Source organism: Sceloporus undulatus, chromosome 1 (assembly GCF_019175285.1).
Source record: "Sceloporus undulatus isolate JIND9_A2432 ecotype Alabama chromosome 1, SceUnd_v1.1, whole genome shotgun sequence".
Lineage (NCBI taxonomy): Eukaryota > Metazoa > Chordata > Lepidosauria > Squamata > Phrynosomatidae > Sceloporus > Sceloporus undulatus.
The window spans coordinates 307,766,845-307,784,034 of NC_056522.1; the positions used below are offsets into that span (position 1 = coordinate 307,766,845).

The following is a 17,190-nucleotide window of genomic DNA, read 5'->3' on the forward strand; positions in this document are numbered from 1 at the left end:
CTTAAGAGGCCAGAAGTGGCATCAAAGCTACGTTCCAGTCCTTGGGATTGCAGTATGGCTTTGGCATGACTTCCAGCCTCTTAGGACACATGCAGCATTTAAACAGCATACCTCCAAAGTGGTCTGTTCAGGCCCTTACTTCCATTCTTACCCATTCTATGGATCCTGGAAGGGGCTCATGAGGAATAGTAGGTGGAACAGGAACCTGCCATTTTTGTGCCACCGGATTCAGCTGCTGCCTCACTAGATGACATGGTACATCCCACCTTGAGACTGAGGTAGATGGTGGACCAAGGCCAATGCTTGTTGTTATGTGCCATCAAACAGACTCTGACTTAGGCTGACCCTATTGTAAGGCTTTCTTGGCATTTATTCAGAGGAATTCAGAGACATAGCCTTGTTATCAGTAGCAAAGGGAACTTGTAGACCTTTGAGACTGACTGTGAGAAAGATGCTGTAAAATAAGCTTTTGTAGACTTCCTCCACATAGCCATGCATAGACTCTATGCATCTGAGGAAGTCTAGGAAAGCTTATGCTACACCTTCTCTCCCTCAGTCAGTTTCAAAGGTCTACAAGATAGATCCCTTTGCATGCTAACACAGCTAAGTCTCTGAATTCATCTGAATAAATCTTGCCAAGAAAGTCCTTTCCATATTGTTATTCAAAGGAAGTCTGTCATCGCTTCTTTCTAGGCTGAGAAATTGTAACTTAACCAATGGGTTTTCATGGCTGGACAGGAATGAGCTCTGGTCTCCCGGGGCCCTAACCAAACACTCAAAGCATGATGCTGCACTGGCCCAAAAGAGCAATGTCCCAGTTCTATCCATGCTCTTAATGCCAAGACTTATTCCCCTTTGTTATCACTGCCACTCTGACCTTCCTTGCTGGCAAGGAGACCAAGAAAGTGGCCAGTGGTTCCTTAGATCCTGGTGTGGGCAAGGAGCCCCAGAATGGCCAGTCCTTCTCTAGACCCCAGAGTGGGCAAGGAGCCCCAGAAAGTGCCCCACCTTCCCTAGAGACAGACCCCAGTATGGAAAGAGATCTTGCAGCACCTTGGAGGCTAGTCTCCAAGGTGCTAGGAACTCTCTTTCCCCGCCAAATGCACCCGAGGAGGCAGGCTGAAGTCAGGGAAGGCTCCTGCTGCCATCTTCTTTATTTCAACCAGTCTCAAAGGTGATATATACAGACACAGACACAAACACACACACACACATATATCTGTCCTTGGTTTCCACTCCACTAAATCCATCTGAGGAAGCAGACTTTAGCCTAGGAAAGCTCCTGCTGCCAACTCTTTTCTTTCAGCGAGTCTCAAAGGTGCCCCACTCACATCTGTCTGTCTGTCTGTCCCTGGTTTCCCCTCCATTAAATGCCCTGAGGAAGCAGACTGAAGCCTAGCAGAGCTCCACAGGCTCCTCTCTGGGGCCGACGCTCCCGAGCGGGAGGGGAGGGGAGGGGGACAAGGGCCAGGCCTTGCAGGAGGCGGGGCCCATTGGAGGGGCGGGGCCAGAGGGGCGGGACTTGTGGCCGGCCTGCTCTGAGTGGCCGAGGCGGCTGCCTCTCAGGGCTACTGGGCTTTTCAATATTTAACGTGCAAAGGAGGCGAGGCGGGGTCTGTGTGGCGGTGACAGCTGGGCACAGACCCCAGGAAGGCAGGCAAGCAAGCAAGCAAGAAGGCAGGCAGGCAGGCAGCCTTTCTGTCCTAAGCCCCTGCTTCCAGAGCCCGTCCTTCCCTCCCTGGCCAGTCCAGCCCCCAGGCCCCCTGCTTGCTGGGCCCCATGGCTGACCGGGCCCCTCCGGGAGCAGCAGGCTGCCTGGTCCCTCCGCAGTCTGAGCGGGAGTGAGGAGCCCCTGAGGAGGGAGAAGGAGAAGAAGAGGAGGAGGAGGAGGAGGAGGAAGGCTGCCTTGCCCTGGGCGCCCACCATGGACAGCCTCCTGGAGCCCTTCCCCACCCCCACCGCAGCAGCCCCTGGCTTCTTGGACCTGGGCGAGCTCAACGAGGCCGACTTCCTCAGCAATGTGGTAAGGGGGCTGGGGGCTGGGTTTGGGGTCGGTGGGTTGCCCTATAGGCACATGGTTGGGGCTGGTTGGACCCAGGTTGGAGGGAAGGGTCTGAAAGGGAGGGAAAAGGGGGGGGCTCCTGGCGGAGGAGGAGGAGGAGGAGGAAGACGAAGAGGAGGAGGAGGAAGAGGAGAACGAGGAGGAAGAGGAGAACGAGGAGGAAGAGGAGGAGGAGGAAGAAGAGGAAGAGAAGGAGGAGGAGGAAGAAGAAGAAGAGGAGGAAGAAGAAGAGGAGGAAGAGGAGAAGTAGGAGGAGGAGGAAGAAGAAGAAGAAGAGGAGAAAGGAGAAGAGGAGGAGGAGGAGGAAGAGGAGAAGGAGGAGGAGGAGGAAGACCTGCCCAATAGGGGCCATTTCAGGCCACTGGGTTAGTCCTCCTCAAGGAGCCCCCCTTTCCCCTCCCTTTCTGACCCTTCCCTGCAGCCTGGGTCCAACCCCCCTCCCCCTCCCTTTTCAAAGGCTGCAGCCACACTGCAGAAAATAATCCGCATTGACACCACTTTAACTGTCACGCCTCACCGCTGTGTTACTCTGGGTATTGTGGTTTGTTCTGCCCCCAGAACAGAGCTATTCTGTACGATTCTATTCTAGGATTCTACCTCCCATCCTCTGGACTTTTTCATACGGGGGACCTATAGGCACTTCCATCTCAAAAATGTTGAAAGTGTTAGCATCCCAGAAAAAGCAAGCCAATTCACGGGTGGTTATTGCACAGACAGAGCACAACGAGGAGTTAAAAGCACATGAAATTAATTTTAACTGTAATTGTGTTTAATTCTTTTTTGGGGGATAATGGGGATACTATATATGTGCATTGTACTGTATGTTGGATGGATTTTAGATGTCAGCCGCTTTGATGGTTTGTTAACAAAAAGTGGGATATAAATAAAATTTTGTTATTTATTATTATTATTACATGACTTAGGCCCAGTACAGACAGGTGGGAAGTACCGTAACCGGGCTAAAACTAGGGTTCAGGAGTGTGCAACAACCACAATCTCCTGAACCCTAGTGCGACGGCAGCGCCATTATAGTGGCCTCCAGTCTACAAGGGCCGCCATGATGGCACAGCATCCACACATCGCAGACAGGAAGTGGCGTCATGGCAGCACCTGTTCCTGCTTACGGTGCTGCAAATAAGAAGTGGCTGTAGGCAGCTTCTTTTTGGCAGTGCATCAGTGCCATGCAGTGCACCTGCTGCGGCACCGAGGAGGAGAAGCCCCTTAGGCAAGGAAGTGGGTTCAAAGCAAATTTGGGTTTCAGACAGATATCACTTTGTTCACATTGGCAACATCATGTTGAAACCTTTGCCCGTTTTGTCCTCGTAGGCTCACAGAATCTAGATGGAATCTAGGTGGAATCTATGGCTTCTAGAGTTGGTTGGAAGAGACCACAAGGGCCATCCAGCCCAACCGCCTGCCATGCAGGAATACACAGTCAAAGCACCCCTGATAGATGGCCATCCAGCCTCAGTTTGTAAACCTCCAAACAAGGTGGCTCTATCACTCTCCAGGGCAGCATTGCCCTGTTGAACAGTTTTTACTCTTAGGAAAAGTTTAAGTGGAATCTCTTTCACTTTGCTTCATGTCCTAATCTCTGGAGCAGCAGAAAACAAGCCTGCTCCATCCTCAAGATGACATCCCTTCATATATTTAAACAGGGCTATCATGTCACCCCTGAAATCTTCTCTTCTCCAGGGTTAACATCCCCAGCTCCCTAAGGGCATGGTTTCCAGACCTTTCATCGTTTTGGTTGCCTTCCTCTGGATATGCTCCAGCTTGTCCACATCTTTCTTGAATTGTGATGTGGAGAAGTGGACACAATATTCCAGCTGAGGTCTGACCAAAGCAGAATAGAGTGGTACTATCAATTGAGACACTCTACTCCTATTGATGCAGCCTATAGAATTGCATTGGCTTTCTTAGCTGCTGTATCACATCTAAAATGCAGCCTACTGCTCCTGATCTTCCTAGAAATACTTTTATTTCTTTTAATATATAACCATGGATTTTAATATATAATGATGGGATGGCTTCTATATGAGGTTTATTATATGGGGTGGGTACTGTAGTTTTTAAAGTATGTAATTTTATATTGTTTTTAACTGATGTTTTAATTGTTTTTATTGTAATGTGTTTTTAAAATGTTTTTAATTGTGAGCCACCTTGGGTCGCTTTCTAGGGGGAAAGCGGCATAAAGATAATGATGATGACTGCTGATTCATGATCATCCTGTGGTCCACTAAAATTCCTAGATCCTTTTTGCATGTACTGCCTTCAAGCCAGGCATCACCCACCCTATATCTGTGCATTTCCTTTTTACTACCCAAGTGTAATTGCAGTGCAAAAGTAGCTGGAGAGCCACAGTTGCCCACCCCAGTTATGCACCTCAATATGTCTTAACCCAGCTTTAACCCCTAGAGTTGTTGGATTTAACTGCTATCAACTTCAGCCAATGTCTTTAGTGTCCTTAGCCTGTTGTGAGGGGTGATGGGAAGAACTGTAGTCCAGCAACAGCTGAATGGATTGTGCAGCGCCCCTGTGCCTTTTAAAAAACAAAACAGGGGAGGCCTGGGAGTGGGTATCTCGCCATTTCTTCCAGTTACAATCTCAGACTAGCCCACATGTGGAATGTGAGCTTTTTCTTGAGCAAACAAAATGGGTTTATCAGTGAATGTTAAAAAGTTTTTGCTGCCCTATGTGTTTTCCCTTCTTTCTGGGTTTAGATTATAGCAGTGCTTCTCAAAGTGGGGGCATAGTCTGGTCCCTGGTGAGTTTCCAGGAAAGAAAGAAGCAATTGCAGTCAGTGGGCACCCATATGCTGCTAAACACCTTGAAGGCACCAGATCCTGTCTGAAGCTTAGCAGGGTCAAGTCTAGTTAGTACTCAGATGGAGACTGCCAAGAAATACCAAAAGCTGTAGCCTATATTAAAGCAGTGGCAAACCACCTCTGAGTATTTCTTGCCTAATAAATCCAAATTCATGGGGTTGCCATAAAAGGTAGCCTGAAGGCACAAACATACACACCCTTGTCCATGGGGTGAGGTGGAAGAATCTCTCAGATACCTTAAGAATCACTGGATAACTGTTCCTCTTGGAATGGTGATTACCCAAATGTGTTGATGAAAATGTGGTTATTATCTGTTTGCAGTAGTTCCCAACCTTTGGTCTTCCAGATGATCACAAAGCTGCTTTCCCAGGATGAGGCTCATTCATTGCACTCCAGGTGTGCTGACCCCTGTGATTTACCCAAATGCGGGAAACTCGACTGCATAATTTGTGGCAAACAGATATTAACACCACCTTTTCATCAACACCTTATTTCTCATTTACAAAAATACCTCTACAACCTAAAGCAGAGGAAAGGGATTCCAAAGCACAACATTTAGTATTTAACATGTTCATAGGCACAGAGTACTGATCTGTTGTGGGGCCCATGACACTGAGATGATGAGGTAGAATGGACTGTTTGGAGAAAGGACATAGCTGGGATCCTGAATGGGGTGCTCATCTCCCAGCCTGTTGCTAACAGGCCTCTCAGTACCTTAGAGTAGACGCAGTTTCTTTTCCAGACTGGCACTGAGTTCTCTGTTTTGATCTTGGAAGAACTGTGCTTGAATTTTATACATGAAAGGAGACTTCATAAGCAAAGTTAATCTTCCTCTCATTCTATGTTTACCTACAGATTGCAGTGAACTTTCTCATCATATTATTGTACTTGCTGAGTTGACCTTTCTGTTGTGAGCACTAGATTGTGGCCATGTTCTTTAATCTTGCCAGAATGCCCCTATTCATTCATTGTTTTCATTTGTGTTGCCACTATTAAAACAAATTTCAGGTGTTGCTTCAAACACAGTTACCTTTTCAGCTTTTGTTTGTTCTTAGCCCACACTCACTAGCTCTTTGACTGGCCTTATGCCACAGATATAAGGAATTTTTCTGTTCCTGAATTTTTAAACCCATTTTTAGCATGGGAATAATATGAATGACAATATGATATTATTAATTAAAATGGTCTGAGCAGTTTTTGAAAGAGTCAGAGTTTCAAGTATTGGATACAAAAAGAACAATGCAAGGTAATTAGAGACATTGCCCATTGTTAACTGAGTGCTGGGATTATTGATTTTTGGTGTGTGTCCCCTCCCCCACATAAATAGGGTAATCTAGTGGCTGTTGGTGCCCCTGAATTGCCGAACAAATTGAACATGAGTCAACAGTGTGATGCAGCAGCTACAAAGGCCAATGCAATTTTAGGCTGCATCGATAGAAGTATAGTGTCCAGATCAAGGGAAAAAAGGATGTGGAGAAGCTGGAGCGTGTCCAAAGGAGGGCAACAAAAATGGCGAAGGGTCTTGAAACCATGCCCTATGAGGAACGACTTAGGGAGCTGGGGATGTTAGCCTGGAGATGAGAAGGTTAAGAGGTGAAATGATAGCCCTGTTTAAATATTTGAAGGGATGTCATATTGAGCTTGTTTTCTGCTGCTCCAGAGAACAGAACCCGGAACAATGGATGCAAGCTACAGGAAAAGAGATTCCACCTCAACATTAGGAGGAACTTCCTGACAGTAAGGGCTGTTTGACAGTGGAACACACTCCCTCAGAGTGTAGTAGAGTTTCCTTAACTGGAGGTCTTTAAACAGAGGCTGGATGGCCATCTGTCAGGGATGCTGTGGTTGGGAGTTCCTGCATGGCAGGGGGTTGGACTGGATGACCCTTGTGGTCTCTTCCAACTCTATGGCGGGGTACAGACCGCCGCTTTGCGGCGGTCTGCCGCCGCCGCCAGTAGGTCCGCGGGGGAGCCGGAGCCTTCACACGGCCCGACTCCCGTGCGGACCGAAAAAGAAGCTCCAAAATGGAGCTTCTTTTTAAGTCGCGTTTGCGACGTAGTGAGGCGCCAGGGGCGCACTCACTATGTCACAACGCCCGCGACGCATACGGACGCTCAGCGTCCGATACGTAAAGATGGCGGCGCCCGTATGAACAGGGCGCCGCCATCTTGTACGTATTCAATACGTACTAGGGTTAGGGGGGTGCGGAAGCACCGCCCCTTCCTAACCCTAGTACGTATTGATGATGTACTATTTGGCGGTCTGTAAACCGCCCACGATTCTATAAATGCCTTCTGAAAATATCTTTCCACTATTATGGCATTCTACCATTTTCCTGCTAGAGTTTCTGGATCTGAAAATAGACATTTTTTACATGCTCATTACTAGCATCAGTATGCAAAGGGATCTTGTAGCACCTTTGAGACTAACTGAAAGAAAGAAGTTGATAGCATGAGCTTTTTAGACTACTTCCTCAGATGCACATTTGGGGAAGGACATAGGTTCAAGTCTACAAAAGCTCATGCTACCAACTTCTTTCTTTCAGTTAGTCTCAAAGGTGGTACACAAGATCCCTTTGTAATACTGATTTTCCAGACTAATACAGCTATGTCTTTGAGTTATTAGCATCTGGCAGCCTAAAAGATACTTGAAGATTGTGTTCAGCAAGGTGGTTCTTTTTCTGTTTCTGGATCCAGAAAAGGAACATCTAGGGCTAAGGAAATGCTTGAGGGAGGAAGAAGCTACAATGAATGAATGAACAGGGGAGAGTCCTGTAAGTAAGAATGCACAGAGTGAATGGAACACAAAGCCAAGCAAAGTATGGTCAGGCACTTGGAGCTGCTAAGTTGGGGCCCACTAAACTAAGATGGAATAAGTGTTTCAAACCAGACACATCCAAAGTCCTCTATTTCCTAAAATAATTCTCTAAGGTTATATGGGAGTCTTGTTGACTTTTGCTGGAACTGGTATGGCACTGCATGGAAGTTATGGATTCGTATTAGCGTGAGCATTTCCAGGTTATATTTTTGAGCAGTAAATACACAGTTGTTACTGGTGAGAAATCCAGGCATCCTTCTACAAAGTAATGCTGCGGTTGCAGACATGGCATTTCCCCACCATTCTAGCTGCAATATTTTGCAATGAGTAGAATGAGATTTTCCATACATACACACACACCACCAGCAGTGTGCCAAGCATGGCAGCATGAAATGTGGTTATGTGTGACAGTTACTGATGGATGAAGAATAACAGAGATCTCCTCTGAAGTCTATATAATTTCATGATAATTAAAATGCACTTGGTTTTTTTTTTGTAAGTAAAACAAAATATTAAACAGAGCACAGTCCTTCACTATATTTTGTTGTTATTGTGTGCCTTAAAGTCTTTCTTGACTTATGGGATCCCGAAAGCATCAAGAAAGCACAAGAAAATGTGACTTGCCCAAGATCACCTACTGTGGCTCTGTGACTGAACATGGATTCAAAGCCTGGTCTCTCAGAGTCCTAGTCCAACATCCGAACTACTACACCACTTTGGGACTCACTTGCATCTTGCTAAAATACACTACGGTTTTGATCCAGAGAGATTACTTATTCACTGCTTAAAGGACCTACTGTATTTTCTGGCGTATAAGACTACTTTTTAACCCAGGAAAATCTTATCAAAAGTTGAGGGTCGTCTTATACGCCGGGTGTCATCTTATAGGGCAGGTACTGAAACATCTGAGCCAGACTGGAGAATCTGTAGTCGCTGCATATGTAACTGAAGGGCAGAGCAAGCTGCAGGCATCCGAGACGCCTGGGGTATGGGGGAAAAAAGCCATGTTTGCAATACCACTCTGATAGTCTTGGAGACAGGGAGGGCTGGGCAGGCAGGGAGAGTTGGCCAATCCAAGCAGGCTTTGTATACAACAAGTTTTCCTGCTAAGTATCTGCATGTCATAAGCATTTGAATTAAAATTACCAGATTGAAATCAAATCTGATGGTTTTATTTGGTGTGCGTTGGAAGAGGAGTAGTCTTATATGGCGAGTATATCCCAAACTCTATATTTTAACTGGAAAAGTTGGTGGTCGTCTTATACGCCCAGTCGTCTTATATGCCGGAAAATACGGTACTTACTTTCCTAAAGGATGATTGGCACTAGAACTTCAACAGTACTAGCAACCATTTCTGCTTTTCAGATTTCACAAATGAAAACTCAAAGTAGGGAGACTGCTAAGACCTTAATAGGTGGTAAGAAAATACTGTGCTTATTATTTGTAAGGTAAACAAGTGGGAATGGGAAATGGCATTTAAAAATGACTGATTTTTGTGTGGTCAATGGCTGTATTTGTAGATTTGAATACTTCTCTTCATCAGTACAAATTCCAGAGGAATTTATAAAAACCCAGATAAAAATACAACAGCACAAGCATAATAGACAAGCATGACTGAAAAATTAAACAACAGTACCTAAAACACCTGAGTGGCCAAGTGGGCTTCATTGTGTACCCGTACTGGTCATTGGCTGGTCTAAAAACATTAGCATTCGGATTGGCTTCTTGGATGTGTAGCCTAGATTTAACAATAAACAAAGAGCTGATCCTGATATACCAGTATTTATACACTAAAGTTCTTTCCATTTAAGCAATCAAATCTGGCTACAGATGCTCTGAAAAGCTTCTGCAGACTGGACAGACTGTATATCTTACAAAAAGGTAAAACAAAGCAATTAAATGGTCCTCTGGGAGTCCAGGTGTGTCCAGAGGTGGTGTAAAACCACAGCAGATTGTGACATTATATCACAAAAGGAAAGAAAAAGAAAATAACGAATTGACACAGGGAGATTCAGTATAAATATTAAATTTACCATTCAAGGGTTGTAATAAATTGTACATAGGTTTGGCAAATTTCATGCATAGTTTTTGCTGGGTTTGTTTTTGTTTTCTTTTAAAAAAGAGCAAATATCATGTTCACTGTGGATGAAAAACTCATTTAATTGGGAAAAGCCATATGCATTTAATTCTGCTTGAGCACTCTCCCAACCCCAGCTGAAACAGAAAGATTAGCCAGGAATTCTTCCCCATTTCTAGTCCTGCTAGATTCCAAAGCTCAGTGGGAAGTTGTCCCAGCTGCTGTGAGAGGTACACAGATGTCTTCGGAATGGATGCCAGCCCAGCACTGTGTGGCCTACATACAAAATGCCATTTCTGCTATTTTATAAGTTGCTAACAGTTAGTTGATCCATAACATCTTTTGAATTATGGTTGGTTAGTCTAGTCAAGCTAGTTTATCAATGAGGAATGAAACGCTGGAAATGTCTCATGAAATTTCAATCTTGGCTCCTTAACACTTGGCAGTCTTCAACATTTGCATCACTTAGCTTTGGTTGCAGATAAACCATGCCTGATCACTTCACCAGAGCTTGGGCAAGTTCCTTTTTTTAACAGTCATTTTCCAGCAGTGTAATTGCCTGCAACTACAGTCGTCCCTTCCAATTCACGGGGGGGTCCATTCTAGAGCCCCCCACCTCACAAATACTCACCAGTATTGGGGTCCCATGCCTTTCAATGGCCATGTGCTCCTGCAGGCGCATGTGCCATTTTGTTCCTTCCCTGTTCGCCATCCACAAAGAGCAAGGTCATGGATTCCAAGGCCGCAAAAAGGGAGAAATTACTGTACTTACTTTTTGGGACAAGAAGAGTGTTTTGTCAGGAATTAATTTCTAACAACCTTCTCTGAACAAATTTTGCCAAGAAAACCCCATGAAAGGTTTATCTTAGGGTTGCCATAAGTCGGAAATGACTTGAAGGCACACAGTAACAACATACAGTGGTACCTCGGGATACGAAATACCCAGGTTACGAATTTTTCGGGATACGAAAAAATCCCATAGGGATTTATTGTTTCGGGTTACGAAAGTTTTTTCGGGTTACGAAAAAACTCCGGCGCTATTTTCCCCATTAGCGCCTATGGGTTTTCGGCTTACGAAGGCTTTTCAGGTTACGAAAGCGGCCGCGGAACGAATTATTTTCGTAACCCGAGGCACCACTGTATCTGAGCCACTTCACTGAACTAAGTGTGAGAAACGGCTTTGTTCATACATAAGTGGGCGCGCTATACGTGGGCGCGCTATACGTGGCTGAAGCCTTGTGCCACCGTGAACATGTGCTCCATTGTCTTCAATGGGGTGTAAGCATACGCAGAATTCCCCTTACGCAGGGGGATCTGGAACGGATCCCCCGCGTAAGGGAAGGGCCCACTATACACAATTATAGAGCTATTATTCCACTTTAACTGCCATAGTTCCGTCCTATGGAATCCTGGAATTGGCTGTTCAGGGAGCTGTATTTTGAATTCTTAGCTAACTACATTTAACTACAAACCCCAGAATTCCAGGGGATGGAACCAGTGAAAGTGGAATAATGATGCAATAACTGTGTAGTATGAATGGGCCCCAGACTGCTGTTTGGAACATCTTTTTAATAGTCAGTCTTGCAGTTTGATACTTATCCTTGAACACATGGCAGTTCAGAGTTCAGTGATAGGAATCACTTCATGGAGGAAAGATTTACAATATTGAATTGTGATACATGGAAGCAGATCTATAGGCAGGAGAGTCTGTGCTCAGGCCAGATCCCTGACTATAACTGGGAAACTGCTTTCCAGTTTGTGGTTGATGTTGCTTTCTCTGTCGCCAGGAACCACATCAGTTTCTACATGTGCTCTCAGTGTGGTAGAAGCAAACCTTGGGGGGGGGGGAATCCCTCTTTTTTTTTCCCTACACCTCCCTGAATCCAGCATGGCTTTTCATTGGAAACTATATTTGACCAATGAAAGGGAAGGGATTCTATAGGAAAGCTGTATCATATATAAGAAAATTAGAGTTCTACTAAAGTCTTAACAAGGAGCACAAATTCCTCTTGACTTCAGTGGTGTGACAGACATCAGATATAATGGCAGATAAGGAATAGTCATTGAAGACACACTTGTCTTCAGGACAGTGGCTGTCCCATTCCTAGATCAGTATTTTAGAGGCAGCATGATGTAGTAGTTTGAGTGTTGGACTACAGGTCTGAAGACCAAGGTTTGATTCCCCGCTGTGTCATGAAACCCACTGAGTGATCTTGGCCAAGTCATATGCTCTCATCCTCAGGGAAAAGCAATGGCAAACCTCATCTGAACAAATCTTGCCAAGAAAACCCAATGATAGGTTCACCATAAGTTGGAAATGACATGAAGGCATACTACAGCAACAAGTCTGTGCATCTCAGAGAGAGGTTTTCTTTCAGAAGTGTTCCTGATAGAGGCATATGGAATTAAAGGGCCTGAACAGACAGGCCAAAATAAAGCTGCTTCCGGTCACTTTGGAAGTATGCTGTTTAAATGATGCATGCATTCTAAGAGGTCAGAAACTGTGCCAAAGCTGTGGTCCAATCCTTAGGACTGGAGCATGGCTTTGGTGTGGCTTCTGGACTCTTAGGATGCACGCATCATTTAAACAGCATATCTCCAAAGTGATCCGAAGCAGCTTTATTCTGGCCTGTCTGTACGGGCCCAATGAAGGGGGGGGGGATCTAAAAGAAAGCAACTGGTGAAGAAAGAGTTAAAAAACTACAGATGGATTCAGCACACTCCTGAGTCATCTGGATCTACTGGCATTGCTTCAGCTGGACAGGCTCATGGGTTTATCCTTAGCATGATGTCATCAGTCCAGTCCAGAATCCCTTCCACCTTCTTCTCACTTTGGATTGCCCTGCATCTGGTACATGTTGGGAACGGGTGTTCTGCTTTCCTTCTGATATCTATGGAGATTTCCTGGCTGCTCCTCTTAAGCTGCTGATGTTTTGGGTTGCTTCACCCGTTGAATGCTGTTCAGCTAGAATAAAGACCAGCTGGGCAAGACTTTGTCAGGAATCAAACTAGGTTTTTTTGTGAAGTCATCACTATCCTTAAAAGTATCTATGTATATACCTATACATATACATATGCTGACTCTCATCAAACTCCTGTTGGAAGAGATGAGTGATACTACCGTACATTATTATATTAGAGATTACCCCTTTCTATATTCGAGGAAGGTACTGGCAAGACTACATATCAGTATTCCTTGTCCAAGAAAACCCTGTGAAATTCATAGGGTCACCATAAATTGATAGGCAACTTGAAGGCACGCTCACACACACATATTCCTTCAATTTCCTATAATTGTGGTTTGGTAGATATGCACATACTTCTTGGTGGTATAACTCACATTTTTTCACTGGTCTGGAAGCCTATCAAATTGTAGTGGGAGAAGACACTTTTCTACAGGCAGGTGTATGGGAGCTGTTCAGGAAAGAAAAATGTACAGGCAAATCTACTTAATAAAACAGATGTGTTTTTGGACATTACCTCAATGGAACGTTTGGTATCAGAGGCAGAAATAACATGGTAAGAATAGGAATAGGTTCCTACACCACAAAAAAGCAAAACAGATGAACTTGTTTCAGTAGTTTTTAAAATTCAGAACTAACAATATGCACATGTAAAATGAAACAACTTGGTCAAATAAGTCTTGCATAAGTTTTTTTTTTTTAAAAAAAACCCTGAAACTTCTAGAGGCCACTTGAGGGCTTCTTCCACAAGGCATCCAGGGATGAATTTTCCCAGAGCAACCTCTGCTTTTCTGATAATTTCCATCTTGGTTGCCAAATTTATAGATTTATGTTTTATTTTAACATGCTGGTGAATCAGGCTAATCTGTTGTCCTCTTTTTTCTCTCTCTTTTTTGCTGTACATGCATGCTCAGTATGGAATTATGGAGGCAGTTGTTTACTTTATCTGTTGTAATCAGACACATATGGCTATGGAAGGAAGTGGTAGAGCAGAATTTCATTGTTTTTAAGTTCAGACTGTGCTTATTGCATTGTTTATTGCAGACATGCTGTTGCAACCCAGCACTGAAAGCCCTGTGTTTTTTTCCAGCCCTCCTTTACCATCCTCCCAATGCTGATGCTGCCAAAAATCCTCCAGTTAGACAGAGAATGAGGAGGAAAGGGATTTTTTTTGTACAAAAAAAAACTTTTCTAAAAAGAAGATTTGCTATTAGAAGCTTTGTTAACTGAGACGTGCCTCTACATTATGTGGTCCTTTTTGTGTTTCTTTACATCTATGTTTGAAAGGGAAGGACCATCCAAATGGGACTTGTTAACCCAGAATACTGTACAGTATATAATCAGATATAAGCCAATAGGCCCTTAAAGCGGCCTCTTTAAACTTCTACTATTTAAACAGCAGTTCTGCTGAACATGAGCCATATAGCGCTGTAAATGTACACAGCGCTGTACATACAAATCATCAAATCAATAAAAATATAACCTGCCAATGGTGTACAATCTGCAAAATACGTATAAAACAATAGATAATAATATAAAATAGAATTGGTTAAAATAAGCAGGGAACAATTAAAAACAGCCAACATTTGGCTGGTATTAAGAAAGGTAGGTATATGCCCTGGTGCTTTCAAAACTAAGAGGATGTTCTCACTTAAGATTTGAAACGATTTAAAATACAACGTTTTTAATAAAACCGATTCAAAATAACCCTGGTCTTATCCCGCGTTCCGAATCGCTTTTATTCTTCGTTCCCATCTGGGTTTTTTAATCGAAGTTTTTACCTGCAAGCGTTCCTACTTGGCATGAAATCGGTGTTTAAATAAATCGATTCTTCTCCTGCATACCTTATTTGGAGCTGTCAATCAATAGTACGTCGGAATGACGTAACGTTAATCCGGAATATTTGGAAGCCATTTAACTTTTGGCATCGTTTCCATTTCATTGACAGTTTGTGAATCAATGTATTTTTGGCGGTTTTTTTTCTCCAAATGGACCAATGAAGGTGCTTAATCGCTCAAACGTCCTCTTCTGCGTCTCCCCATATTAACTGCCATAACTCAGTGCTAGGGAATCCTGGGAATGGTAGTTTATTATGGCACTAGCACTCTCTGGCAGAGGAGGATAAATATCTCACAAACACAACAGTTCCCATAATTCCTTAGTACTGAGCCAGGGCAGGTTAAGGGGTCTCAAACTGTATTATTTCTACAGTGGGTTTGGAACTACAGATGAGGGTTTTTTCATAAATTCAAAAACTTGTTACTTTATAATTACCTTATACACACACACACACACACACTCATATGCATATATATATATATATATATATATATATACATGTGTGCAAACACACACACAAATATATATGTGTATATATACCTATGTTTGTGTGTGTATGCATTTATATATATATGCATGTGTGTGTGTGAGTATTCATATATAATCGTGTGTGTGTGTGTGTCTGTCTGTCTGTAGTGTGTGTGTGTGTGTGTGTGTTTGCCAAATTGGATCAAGGAGGAGAAGGCAGTGTGTTTCAGTGGGTAGAGACTCTTCTGCATCCAAAGCCCAGGGTTGGAAAATGGGATCAAGGAGGAGAAGGCAGTCAGTTTAAGTGGGATAGAGACACAAGACAGAAAAGGGGAAAAGAGAACGATCCTAGCGGCAAGAGGCTGCAGACCTAAGAGAGAGGAGAGAGTGAAAGCCAAATAAAGCAAGAACAAGAGACGTCCCAAGACAGCCAGGGAGAATCCCTTCAGAGAGCACAGAGATCAATGGCAGAGGCTTCTGGCAAAGCGAATTTGGGGAACCCAAGCTGTTTCCAGAGGAACTATGGGATGGGTTTTGCAGGACAGCATCCCCTCTTCATGTCTCCCAAGACAGCCAGGGAGAATCCCTTCAGAGAGCACAGAGATCAATGAAGGAGGCTGCTGGAAAAGCAGGGAGGGAGCACTCTTCCCAAAGATTCTCTTTCCAGGGTTGGAGGAGAAGGCAGATTCCATTTGAGAAAGGGAGGGAGAAAGGCTCTATCCCCCCCCCCCCAATTGATCAGAGCCCTTCCCTGCCTGGGCGAGATCAGATGAGCCTTCCCTTCTCTGCCTGGGTGAGATCAGATGCCTCCTCACGAGGAGCCTTCCCTTCCCTGCCTGGGCGAGATCAGAGCCCAAGCGAGCAGGGAATGCCTCTTCGAGAGGAGCCTTCCCTTCCTGCCTCTCCTCCGTTAGAAATGGGCTCTCCTCACACAGAGGGGAGGTTGCAATCCACCGGGGGAAGCCTTGTAGTCCTTTGGCAGATGCAGGCGCTTGAGCAGCCGGGACTTCAGGCGCTTAAAGCGCTGAAGAGATTAAGCGCCTGTAAACCATTAAAATAAAAAATAAAAATAATCCTTATCTCTTATTGAAAGACCACAGCGGACAAAGGGGTGAGGGAAGCAAAAATGGCGACAGCCATGACGGATGGGGACAGAAAGGGCAACTCCCCCAAGGACAGCCCCATCGCACTCCGCTCCTCCCATCCAGCTAACCCGATTTCAAAGGCTGTCGTTCCTATTTAAATGCTCCGGTTCCTATCCCGATTCAAGGGAAAAATGTAGGTTCGACCCTAGTACTTTTTTAACGCGCGTTAAATGATTGCGGGTTGCTCTAGAACCGTTCTAGGTTTAAATCGGATCCTAATAGGAACGCCACTCCTAGGATTCGATTCAGAACGCGGGGTTTCACCTAGTGAGAACATCCTCTAAGAGAAAGACTGAAAGAAGACAGAAGAAAAAGAATGACCTCTCAATAAGAGAGCCAGAAATAGTAGGGATAATATTAGTCAGTCCAAAGGCTCTAAAGGTATAATCTGAGTTAAATTAAGAATAAAAATGAAAATCTGAAGGGGAGATAGAGGGCTGGTGTCAGTGAGACCAAGAACCAAGCCCACAACACTGACATATTGGAGAGACTTTCCCATCTGGTTCTAGATCAAAACAACTGCTCCTATTGTCCAAGGCAGATCATTTCCAAAATGTCATTCAAAAGCTCTAGAAAATTAACCCAAGATGTACAATTAATTAAACCATAACATTTGAAGACTGCAGAGTAATGTACACACAGATCATAGAAGGAAGGAAAGATGTAGTAGAACTGACTAGACACAATTCAAAGCTGGGAAACAATAGGCTGTGATGGTTTAAGGTGGCAACTTGACAGTTACTTGAGAGGAAGGCCTATCAAAGATGGAACTTGCTTCGTATTCTGAACAGATGTATTTCAGCATGCATTATAAGTTTGTTAAAAATTTGTCTGTACTCGAAGGATAGAAAGTCTTTATAAGTGGCCAGAGATGGATTTGGTTTGTGTCAGAGACTGTGGACCCTCTCACACTATACAATATAGCACCATGGTTCCATTATTACCAGCATGACAACATCCTATGGTATCCTGGGATTTGGGGGTTTAAGGA

At 44.3% G+C, this 17,190-nt stretch overlaps 1 protein-coding gene and 1 non-coding gene across 3 annotated transcripts in view; both read left to right on the forward strand.

Annotated features, from left to right (window-relative positions):
- Nucleotides 1-1,550: 1,550 nt before the first annotated feature.
- CREB3L1 (cAMP responsive element binding protein 3 like 1) overlaps nucleotides 1,551-17,190 on the forward strand; it is a 118,863-nt gene continuing 103,223 nt past the window's right edge. Inside the window, exon 1 of one of the 2 annotated variants that reach the window (XM_042446638.1) lies at nucleotides 1,551-2,023. In XM_042446638.1, the coding sequence (XP_042302572.1) occupies nucleotides 1,925-2,023 (99 nt within the window). In that variant the 5' untranslated portion in view covers nucleotides 1,551-1,924. The remainder of the gene's footprint in view (nucleotides 2,024-17,190) is intronic. The other variant, XM_042446637.1, reaches the window with a different exon arrangement.
- Nucleotides 5,211-5,375, forward strand: LOC121920067. The gene has a single exon (XR_006101634.1). It is a non-coding gene; the product is annotated as a U1 spliceosomal RNA (small nuclear RNA).